This window comes from Mustela erminea, chromosome 2, assembly GCF_009829155.1.
Source record: "Mustela erminea isolate mMusErm1 chromosome 2, mMusErm1.Pri, whole genome shotgun sequence".
In the NCBI taxonomy this organism is placed as follows: Eukaryota; Metazoa; Chordata; class Mammalia; order Carnivora; family Mustelidae; genus Mustela; species Mustela erminea.
Window position 1 is genome coordinate 154,746,299 of NC_045615.1, and position 11,472 is coordinate 154,757,770.

Consider the following 11,472-nt stretch of genomic DNA (forward strand, 5'->3'; position numbering starts at 1 on the left):
TTAGAAAAGGTGATAGATATTCTAATAATCAAGGCTGTTGGCTGAGATTCTTCAGTCGAAGGAGATCTTTTCCTCATCTATTCCATTAATTTGAAATACCATTTGCATACAAAGGACCAGAATAAAATTTTGGATAACTTTTTCTCTATATGTAGAAATTTCCAGAATAATTAATTGGTTACCTGGAAACCTCCAAAGATGATTCAAGAGTTTGGTTTTTTCGTTTTCTGGTTTTCTTTAGTATTATGAATTTATAATTTTTTTGCCTTCTATTCACCATTCTTTTCAGATGTTCAAAGGGTCCTATCTTTTTTTTTCTTTTTTAAGATTTTATTTATTTATTTGACAGGGAGAGATCACAAGTAGGCAGAGAGGCAGGCAGAAAGAGAGGGGGAAGCAGGCTCCCCATTGAGCAGAGAGCCCGATGCGGGACTCGATCCCAGGACCCTGAGATCATGACCTGAGCCGAATGCAGGAGCTTTAACCCACTGAGTCACCCAGGTGCCCCAGGGGCCTATCTTCTTGACAAGTGGAAGCCCTGTCATAACTGGCTCCCTTGTCTGTGGTACAGCCTCAGCAGATTTTGATAGTTTACTTGTTTCCTGGAGCAAGATGTGTTAACCTCATCTTTTACATTTCTTTCTTCAGGCATGGAATCAGGTATGTGACACTAATTTTTTTCAGTGGGAAATGGTATTTAGAGATCATAATCTGGGTGACATTTATGTTTATTCCTAAAAGGTTGTCATTGTTTATACACCTTTTGGTGGATGGAGCTGGGAAAGCTGTTTTTTGGGTTTTTTTTTTTTAACTATTTTATAGAAAGGAAAATTATTTATGAGTTCCAGATGCTACTTCAAATTCATTTATAATATTACAGAGATTGGGGCACCTGAATGGCACAGCTGGTTTGGTGTCCTACTCTTGGTGTTGGCTCAGATCATGATCTCAAAGTCATGAGTTTGGGTCCTATGTCAGACTCCGTGCTCAGCATGAAGTCTACTCGAGGATTCTTTCTTCCTCTGCCCCTTTTGCTCATGCTCTCCATCTCACGCTTGGGAAAAAAAAAAAAAAAAAAGATTACGGAGATTTTACTTTATTTTTTTATTCTCCATTTTCTTAAACTGAAAATATTGTTTCCAACAATATGATTATGAAATCACAAGATTTTAGGGAGGACTTGTTCTGTTTTATTAGAAAATTGGGGCCTAAAATGCTTAGCGGGGTCAGGTAGCTGAACAAATGAGTCAGGCCTGTTGTGAGAATCAGCAGGGAATGACAGGGGCTGATGATGAACTGGAGGGCGTATGTCCCACCTAATGGAAGCATGTGTGATTTGGTTCTGGGTAATTTTTATTGAGAGGAACTATAGGCACAGTATTGCTTGGTTCTCACATTTAAAAATTTTTTTTTTCATTTGAGTGTAGTTGACACACAATGTTACACTAATTTCAGTTGTATAGCGTAGTGATTCAACACAACTCTGTCTTACACTGTGCTCATCACAGGTGTATCTACCATCTGGCACTGTACAACACTCTTACACTATCATTGACCATATTCCCTGTGCTGTGCCCTTTGTTCCTGTGACTTACTCATTCCAGAACCAGAAGCATGTATCTCCCACTCCCCTACACCCATCTCCTATCCTTCTCCCCTCTGACAGCCATCAGCTTATTCTCTGTATTTATAGATTTGATTCTGCTTTTTGTTTACTTTTTTATTCATTTGTTTTTTTCAGATTCTACGTATGAGTGAAATCATATATTTGCTTTTTACTGACTTATTTCACTTAACATAATACCCTCTAGGTCCATTTATTGTCACAAACAGCGTAACCTCATCCTTCTTTCGGCTGTATGTAATATTCCACTATATGTATTTTTATGATTTTTAAATATTTTTATATTTTATATATTTTTTTATATATATATCACATTTTCCTTACCCACAACCATTATCCATTCCTTTATATATATCACATTTTCCTTATCCATTTCCTTATCCATGAGTGGATACGGAAAATGTTGACACTAATGTTGTTTCCATATCTTGACTCTTTGTAAATAAGGCTGCAATAAAAAAGGGTGTGTATATTTTTTTGAATTAGTGTTTTTGTTTTCTTTGGGTACATACCCAGTAGTGGAATTACTGAATCATATGGTTATTCTATTTTTAGTTTTTTGAGAGACCTCTCTACTGTTTTCTACAGTGGCTGTACCAACTTACATTCCCACCAGTAGTGCATGAGGATTCCTTTTCCTCCACATCCTTGCCAACACTTACTATCTTTTTTGATTTTAGCCATTCCGACAGGTACACAGTCATATCTCATGGTTTTGATTAGTATTTCCTGTGCCTCTTCCTGCTGTGCTCTCTCTCTGTCAAATAAATAAATAAAATCTTAAAAGAAAAAAAAGAAATAAATATTGACAACTAATTCAGAACTTTAAAAGGGCTAAACAAGTATTTTCTGCCATAGGCTTTTAGTTTGTGACTTCTTGTGGAAACGCTCTAAGGAACTGATGGTTAAGCTAGCCTTTCAGATTCTTCTAGACCTCAGGCAACCTGAGAACTGCAATGGGAAAGAGCAGGAGGAAGAAGACTTAATCATCTTGATTTTGCTAGTTGCGATGCATTTATTTATCTAACTTCTCTTTTTGAACTTTAAAAAAATTTTTAAATAGCTTTATTGAGCATTCATTCTGCTTTTTGTTTCTTTTTCAAATTCAAAATAGGAACTGACGACATCTCAGGAAAGTGGTGGAAATGTTCTTCAGATGATGTATGAGAAACCTGAACGATGGTCTTTTACTTTCCAGTCATATGCCTGCCTCAGTCGAATACGAGCCCAGCTTGCCTGCCTTGATGGCAAGCTCAAAGACGCAGAGAAACCTGTATTATTTTTTGAGCGATCTATATATAGTGACAGGTATATATAAATGTCTTGCACTTGTCATTCTGGAATCGTGGCATGGAACTGGAATTTTTTTTTCTATTTCTGGTAATCAAAGGAGTAAGAGGCTATGCTGAGGATTTGAGATGGAACATTTCCTTTAGCAGTTTGGTAATAAAGACATTAGGGAAGTTCTAGCATTCGTAATTGCTAGCTTCCATGGAGACTTTGGGGACCATGGTAGCCATATCATTCAAATTTATGGAGAAGTTTTTTTTTCTTCCAACCCTTTTAAAATTTTCATCTACCCTGGTTAAATCTGGATCTGTATTCAAGACTTGCTTCTTGAGCAAGATCAGAAATCTCTAAGGGTTACCCTGCTTATGTAAGGATTCTTTTAAGCTAGAGAGTTGGTGCAAAACAAATATTCACAAACTTTGGTCACAGGATCCCTTTCCATTCTTTGTAATTATTGAAGAGCCCAAAGAGCTTTGTGTCTTATTGATATTCATGTTAAAAATTAAGATTGAGGAATATAAAGAACATTTACTAATTTATTTAAAATTAGTAATATAAACCCATTACATATCAGCATAAATAACACACTTATAAAAATTATATTTTTCAAAACAAAGAAATTAGTGAGAAGAGGCTTGTATTGTATTTTGCAAATCTCTATAATGTCTAACTTAATGGGAGACAGCTGGATACTCATTTATGCTTCTATAGTCAATCTGTGTACCATGTTCTTTTGGTTGAAGTATTATACATACAGTAATCTGGCCTCACGGAACTCTTTGAAAGACCTTGGGGACTACCAGGGGTCCCGACCCTACCTTTTTGAGAACTGATGGCCAAGAACATATTTCTTGTAGTTGGAGATACTCTATTAATTGTTTTTCTGCTAACTCATTATCTGCCATGGATTTTTGGAGAATGTTCTATGTCCATTTAATAGATTTATTTTCTCTTTTCTATTTCTTTGTGTTTTGTGGAAAGGAATTATGTTTTGATGTAGACTCTCTTTCAGGTATGTCTTTGCATCTAATTTGTATGAATCTGACTGCATGAATGAAACAGAGTGGACAATTTATCAAGACTGGCATGACTGGATGAATCAACAGTTTGGCCAAAGCCTTGAACTAGATGGAATCATTTATCTTCGAGCCACTCCAGAGGTGAGACTCAGTAAAAATTTGCTTGCTGCGGTACCTGGGTGACTCAATCAGTTAAACGTCTGTCTTTGGCTCAGGTCATGATTCCAGAATCCCAGGATCGAGCCCCATGTCAGGCTCCCTGATGCTCAGTGAAGAGTCTGCTTCTCCCTCTCCTGCCCCTCCCCCTGCGTGTGCGCTCTTTCTCTCACTCACTCACTCTTTCTCTCAAATAAATAAAATCTTCAAAAAAAGTGTTTTAAAAAAATTTGCTTGCTCCATTGACAATTTAAAGTAATATTTAGAAGTCCTTTTAGTGGTATGCAGTGAAGGCAATTTAGTTCAACTCCACTCCCTACTTTCTATTCCCACATCCAAATTAGAAGCTGTGTAGATAGAAGGATTCTCTTTTCTCAGCAAAGCAGAAACCCACATTTAGCAAGTTGCTCTTTTAGGCCCTACTCTGTGCTTCCTCAGTTTTGTTCTTCATTATTTCTTCCTAACTTTGGGAAGTTGGTCTCTTATCTATCACAGCTAGATTTAAAAATTTGCTCAGTGGGGCACCTGGGTGGCTCAGTGGGTTAAGCCTCTGACTTTGGCTCATGTCATGATCTCAGAGTCCTGGGATCGAGCCCCACCCACGTTGGGCTCTCGCTCAGCAGGGAGCCTGCTCCCCCCGCCCACCTTCTGCTCTGCCTACTTGTGATCTCTCTCTCTCTCCCTCTGTCAAATAAATAAATAAAAATCTTAAAAAAAAAATTTGCTCAAGCAACCCTTAGAATATAGGTTTGTTTTCTTTTCTTTTCTTTTTTTTTTTTTTTAAAGATTTTATTTATTTTTTTTTGTGTGACTGAGAGAGCACAAGTAGGCAGAGTGGCAGGCAGAGGCAGAGAGAGAAGCAGGCTCCCTGCTGAGTCCCAATGTAGGACTCGATCCCAGGATCCTGGGATCATGACCCGAGCTGAAGGCAGCCACTCAACCAACTGAGCCAACTAGGTGCCCCAGAATATAGGTTTCTTGATGTGAGACCAGGTATTTTAGTTACTGAATTTGCATTGCCTAGAATAGGGCCTAGGTACATAGTAGGAGCTCAGCAAATACTTGTGAGTGAATTGCAAAGTTGATGGAAGTCCATTTCAAGAAATCTTTTATGTTTTCATGGCTTGGGCTGGATAGTGGCTTCAGTTGAGAAGAGATTTAGAGAACCCTTGCCACTTTCAGTTAAGGGAGCTTACTTGAAAATGTGACTTTCATTATAGATTATAACATCGCCCTTCTTTTTTTTTTTTTTTAAGATTATATTTATTTTGGTTTATTTGTGAATTGTGTAAGACTGATAATTCACAGACCTGTGCCCCTGAAACAAATAATACATTATATGTTTTTTAAAAAAAGATTGTGTCTGTTTTTTGTTTGTTTTTTTTTTTTTCGTTTTTTTTTGCGGGGCTTGATCCCAGGACCCTGGGATCATGACCTGAGCCGAAGGCAGAGGCTTTAACCCACTGAGCCTCCCAGGTGCCCCTATAAACAGACTTTTTTTTAAAATTATTTTTTATTTTTTTATAAATATATATTTTAATCCCCAGGGGTATTATCTGTGAATCGCCATGTGTCTGTTTTTTTATTTTATTTTTTACTTTTTAAGATTTTATTTATTTATTTGACAGAGATAGCAAGAGAGGGAACACAAGCATGGGGGAGCTGGACAGGAGAAGCAAGCTGGAGAGGGAAAAGCTGGCTGGAGAGGGTGAAGCGGGCACCCACTAAGCAGGGAGCCCTATGCTGGGCTCTGTCCCAGGACCCTGGGATCATGACCTGAGCCGAAGGCAGACATCCAATGACTGAGCCACCTAGGCATCCCGAATATTGTATTTATTTATCTGAGAGAGAGAGAGAGAGAGAGAATGAGAGACAGCACAAGCAGGGAGGAGTGGGAGAAGCAGTTGCCCTCCTGAGCAGGGAGCCCAATTCGGGGCTCGACCCCAGGACTCAAGATCATGCCCCGAGCTGAAAGCAGATGCTTAACTCAGTGAGCCATCCAGGCGCCCCCATTCTTGTTTATATATGAAATTATGTAATGAATCCAGGAGGTGGATTCCTTTCATAAAGCTAACCTAAGAGCTTACTTTATTAGCAGATTTCTGGTTTTCCTGCTTCCATTCCGGTTTTTATGTTTTTTATTCCCCTGTCTTCCCTAAACCACAGAGTAGGCTCTGATGAATATGAATGCCGTGACTACTAGCCAGAAAGAATACTGTGTTGCTACTGAAGCTGAATTTTCAGAGAAACTAGGTTTCTGATTCCAACTGATGATTTTGTTCTTCTTTTTAATATCAAGAAAGCCAGAATTTAATATAATAATTTTGAAATTCACTTCTATTTTTGAAAATAATTTTTATTTTTAATTATAAAAAATAGTAAATGCAAATGTAGAACATAAAGAATATAATAATCTAATTTTGCTAGAAAATATAGTATCTTCAAGTCTATAAACACAAAACTTTATTTCATCAATATTATTTATAATATCTTTTGATTGTAGGATATTTAAGTATTTGAAAAGAAGATTTATAATGAATTTTGAAGCACAGTTTGTGTATTGAACTTCTTACCAAACTTACTTTATACAGTATTTTTTAAATAGGGATCCCATAAGTTTATAGATTTATTCTGAAAGTACTACTTGATTTAGAACCACCAAATGGTTAGAACCACCAAATTTTTCCACAAGTAGGAAAAAAATGAACTATTTCAATTTTCTGGAAGGCATAAATGGAGATTTTTGTCTAGCATAACTAAAGAGACACTAGAGAAGAAGTATTTAATGATCGCAGACAAGAATAATTCTTCCTTGCCCCCAACCCATTTCTGTTTGCTTTTAGAAATGCTTGAATAGAATATATTTACGGGGAAGAAATGAAGAACAAGGCATTCCCCTTGAATATTTAGAGAAGCTTCACTATAAGCATGAGAGCTGGCTACTGCATAGAACACTGAAGTAAGCTATTTACTATTTATTTTAAAGACCTTTATCAAATTTTAATCTAAAACATGTACAGATTTTCATTTTCAGCCATTTTTATTTTAAACTAGTATTATAGGATCTCCCAGAATTAGGTGTGAGTTTTGGTTCTTTTTATTTTAATGAGATCCTATTTTCTTGAAATTTTTGTAGTTAATCTCTTCCAGTGGTATTGATAGCCTAATATATGGAAATTAAATGGTAAAGTTGGAAATTTATGAGTGCATTACTTAGGTACTCTTTTTCAGAGAGAATTTAAGATACTTCAAATTTAATTTTTAGATCAAGGCTTTGGAGGTAGTATCGTACAGTTGTTAACAGCACAGACTGTGTTGTCATTATTAGTCAGATCTTGGGTCAAATCCCGATTTGTTAGTGTGTAACCTTAGGCATCCTTTTTTTTTTTTTAATTTTATTTATTTATTTGACAGACAGAGATCACAGGCAGGCAGAGAGGCAGCCAGAGAGAGGAAGGGAAGCAGGTTCCCCGCTGAGCAGAGAGCCTGATGCGGGACTCGATCCCAGGACTCTGGGATCATGACCTGAGCTGAAGGCAGAGGCTCTAACCCACTAAGCCACCCAGGCGCCCCCCTTAGGCATCCTTTGAACCTCAGAGTGATTTCCTTGAGCTTTAGTTTTCTCATCTTCTCAATGCAAACATTCCTTAGTTTATGGGAGTTTTTGGTTTTTGAGAAGAATTACATGTCACAATGCCTAGCTTTATTTTTTTATACTTGAGATTTTTAGTTACTATTAGTATTATTATATACTAGTAAGTCTAGGGGAGAAAGAAGGGGTTTCCAAGTACTTGCTGGATAAATTTAAAGTAAAATGATTGACAACATTTTGAATTCCCAGAGATAATATAGGAGTGAATTTTTAGTGCTTGTCTTTTATTTATTGCTTTTTCTAATTATTTTGTTCATCTCTCTCTTGTTTTAAAACAGAACCAACTTTGATTTTCTACAAGAAATCCCTATCTTAACATTGGATATTAATGAAGACTTTAAAGACAAACATGATGGTCTGATTGAAAAGGTAGATTTATACAAAGACTATACACTAACATATGATTTGTCCTGTCTAGAAGTATTATAACTTGTGAAAAAATGATTTTCTAGGAGAAAAATATGCATAAAATTACAATAAGAGACAATTAAGAGCTTTAGAGGGATTTAGACCTCAAATTCTAATCCTAAGTTTAAATTCTAGCTTAGTGGCCTTACCTAGAATGAGGAGGTTCTTTTATCTATTCATCCCTTTATCTGTAATATAGGGATAATCACATTAACGAAAATTCTTGCTCACTCCCTTCTCTTCTGCTTTGTTCCCGCTTCTTCCCCTCTTCCCTCCATCACCAGTCTTTAGGTAGTTGAATAATAAACTAACTTGTGAAATTAAATTCATCTTTTGCAACTAAATTCAGTATGGAAGATATTTGAAGTTGTAGGATAATGATTTCATCCATTTTTATATGAGCTAAAGTCTTGAGATTAAAGGACTTTTAGTTTTGACTTTATGTGGGACCTTGTCAGTGATGAATCGGCATCGCCTGATCATCGAGTCATTGTCTTAATCAGAGTTCCGCTGTCCTCTGTGTGTTTGGGAGCTGATTACACTCTGTTAAAGAGTGACATCTGTACTGATAAAGGGGCTGGGAGAAAAATCTATTGATGTGCACTTGAGAGAGAATAGTAATGGGGATTGTATAATAAATATCCCACTATCCATATTAATTAACTTAGTGATGATCCAATTTCTAAAGACAAAGCCATATTTTTTTGGTTTGTTTAGTTTTAAGAGAAATATAATTTTTTTCTCCTTCCTAAAATGCCTGCTATTTACTGTAACAGAAACCTGACGTTCATAAAATATATATATAACAAGAATTTTGAAAATCTCAACATTTATTATTAACTACTCTGTAAGCATATGATTGTTTTTCTCATGATAGAAAAAAGTAAAGCATATCTGGAAAATTCAGATGACCTCTTTATACCATAATGATGTTAAAAATATAGGATATAGTTCATTTATAATACTATGAAAATAAATGAAATAAAATTAAATCAGCCATTGTAATTCTAACAGCCAACCAACATTTTAACTGAGTCAATCTGTAAAACCACTTTTTAATCTTATCTAACACTTCTGTGTTTTGACTAAGAATAGTCTTTAAATGTTATTGTTTACATTTACTTTCATTAATAATGCTAATAATTGGCCTTTTTTTTCTTATTGAAATACATAACTGACATACAATGTTTTATATAGTTTCAGGTGTACAACATACTGATTCAACAAGTCTATATATTACTCAGTGCTTACCACCATAAGTGTAGTCACCCTCAGTCACCATATGACATTATTACAATAGTTATTTTTTAGGTATATCTTTCTTAGGTATTTAAGTATTTTTACAAGGCAATAATCTTTGTTTCTTCAGAAGAATTACTGCATCATCTAGAATTTATGGAGAACAGAATCTTTGCATTGTGATGTCGGTCAGTTGGTTAGGTCCATTCACAACTTACATGACCTTTCCTTGCATATTAACATTACAGATTTGCATACATGATTCAGATTTGTGCTTCAGAAAAATTGCAAGTTTTAAGTGTCTGGACCTTTGAGAGTTGTTTAAACCATCACAATTACTAATATTTTTGGTGCTAAAGCTGCATGTCCCTGATCAATGTTATTATAAAGAGATTATGAAATTTGTGTTATGGTTGTTAGAGAACTGTATCAATCTTAGATGTAAATTTAATAACTCCTGTAATGATATTTTAGGTCATTTATCTTTTACTACTGAAGTATTAATGTATCTTTTGAAAATAAATGCTATGGCTTTGTGTTGGAGTTAGTTATACAGTTGGTTCTTCAGCAGTTATTACTATTAAATAGAGATGAATACAAGATATTTCAAATTAGCCAAGGAATTACATTAATATTTATTTCCTCCCCTCAGGTCAAAGAATTTTTGAGCACTTTGTGATTTTGCTGAAGACTACAGGCAGCCAAATGATTCCAGATACTTCAGCTTTGTGTATCTTCGTAGCTCAGTATTCATACAAGTCTCTAGAAAACCCAGGTTCTTTACCATTTTTGTTCCAAGAAAAAAATTGTTTTGATGAATTCTATGTAAAAGTTTATGAGCTGTTTCTTTTCTTTTTTGCCTTAAAAAAATAAGACATCTAATTATCTCTCACAGCAAAAGGTCTGGAGGTAGATGGTTCCAGAGTTAGTACTGCCTAAACTACATCACAAAGGACCCAGCCTCCTTCTGTCTTTCCCCTTGTTATTCTCAGCAGGTTGGCTTCCCCACTCCCCTCACCAGTTTCTTAACTGGGAGCTTTAATGGTATATAGTCAATGGTAATGTACCCTGTGTAAATTAATGTACCTATTGCAAGCTGGAAAGTGGAATTTAAGGAACCCCTATAAAAGGATTATGAAGTTTTAAATACTTTTGATCAAGTGTCTCCCCTACCATCTTAATTTATGTGGAAGATAAAACCATTTTAGTATTTAATCACTTCAGTGATATTTATGAATGTGTCTAAAATTCGTTCATTAAGGAGCAGGTCAGACTTTGCTCCCATTTTGTAATGGCATAAACTATCTTACAAGTATTTAATCTTTTTTTCTGCTTTTGTTTCCACATCTGTGGTATGGGTGAGACTACATCTTTTTCTATGGGATTTTAGAGGATTAAAGCAGAAATGATAACCCAAAATGTTTCTGTACTTAAAAGATAAATGAGGGGTGCCTGGCTGGCTCAGTTGCTTAAGTGTCTGCCTTTGGCTCAGGTCATGATTCCAGGGTCCTGGGATCGAACCAGGCTCCCTGCTCAGTGGGAAGCCTGCTTCTCCCTCTCTTACTGTCCCTTGCTTGTGTTCCGTTTCTTACTGTCTCTCTCTCTCTCTCTCTCTCTCTCGCTGTTAAATAGATTAATAAGATCTTAAAAAAAAAAAAAAAAAAGAAAAAAGTATAAAGATTCAATTTATATGGAGCCTGAAGTAGCTACCTACATTCTCTCAGGCCATTCTTTTAGAATGGACTATTACTCTTATAGTTAAAAGTTTGGTTTAAAATATGATTGTCTTTAACTCATTGGAGGTGAAGGTATAGTTTTCCCTAAATTTCTTCCCATTTTTATAGGTAAAAATTTAGTGGACCAGAGCAAGGGATAAGTTTTTCTATTTTATTTTTTGTTGACCCTGTGCTGGGAATGAGTAGTTTTCATTACCTTTATAGTTGGTGAGAGTCAGAAGAGAAATTGAAGACAAGACAAGATGATCTTCTTAGCAGTATAGTCTCTTTTATTCCAGCTCTTATTTCTGCCATACCCTGCTTTCCCTGCTGTCTGGATTAATTAGGCAGCCTGCTATTTTCTTCTTC

The 11,472-nt window shown here is 35.7% G+C and overlaps 1 protein-coding gene across 1 annotated transcript in view; it reads left to right on the plus strand.

Annotated features, from left to right (window-relative positions):
• Positions 1–10,212, plus strand: part of DCK (deoxycytidine kinase) — a 28,184-nt gene extending 17,972 nt beyond the window's left edge. Inside the window, exons 3-7 of the mRNA XM_032334534.1 lie at positions 2,739–2,932; positions 3,927–4,074; positions 6,933–7,048; positions 8,020–8,110; positions 10,041–10,212. Coding sequence (XP_032190425.1) covers positions 2,739–2,932; positions 3,927–4,074; positions 6,933–7,048; positions 8,020–8,110; positions 10,041–10,067 — 576 coding nt within the window. The 3' untranslated portion in view covers positions 10,068–10,212. The remainder of the gene's footprint in view (positions 1–2,738; positions 2,933–3,926; positions 4,075–6,932; positions 7,049–8,019; positions 8,111–10,040) is intronic.
• The last annotated feature ends 1,260 nt before the right edge of the window (positions 10,213–11,472 follow it).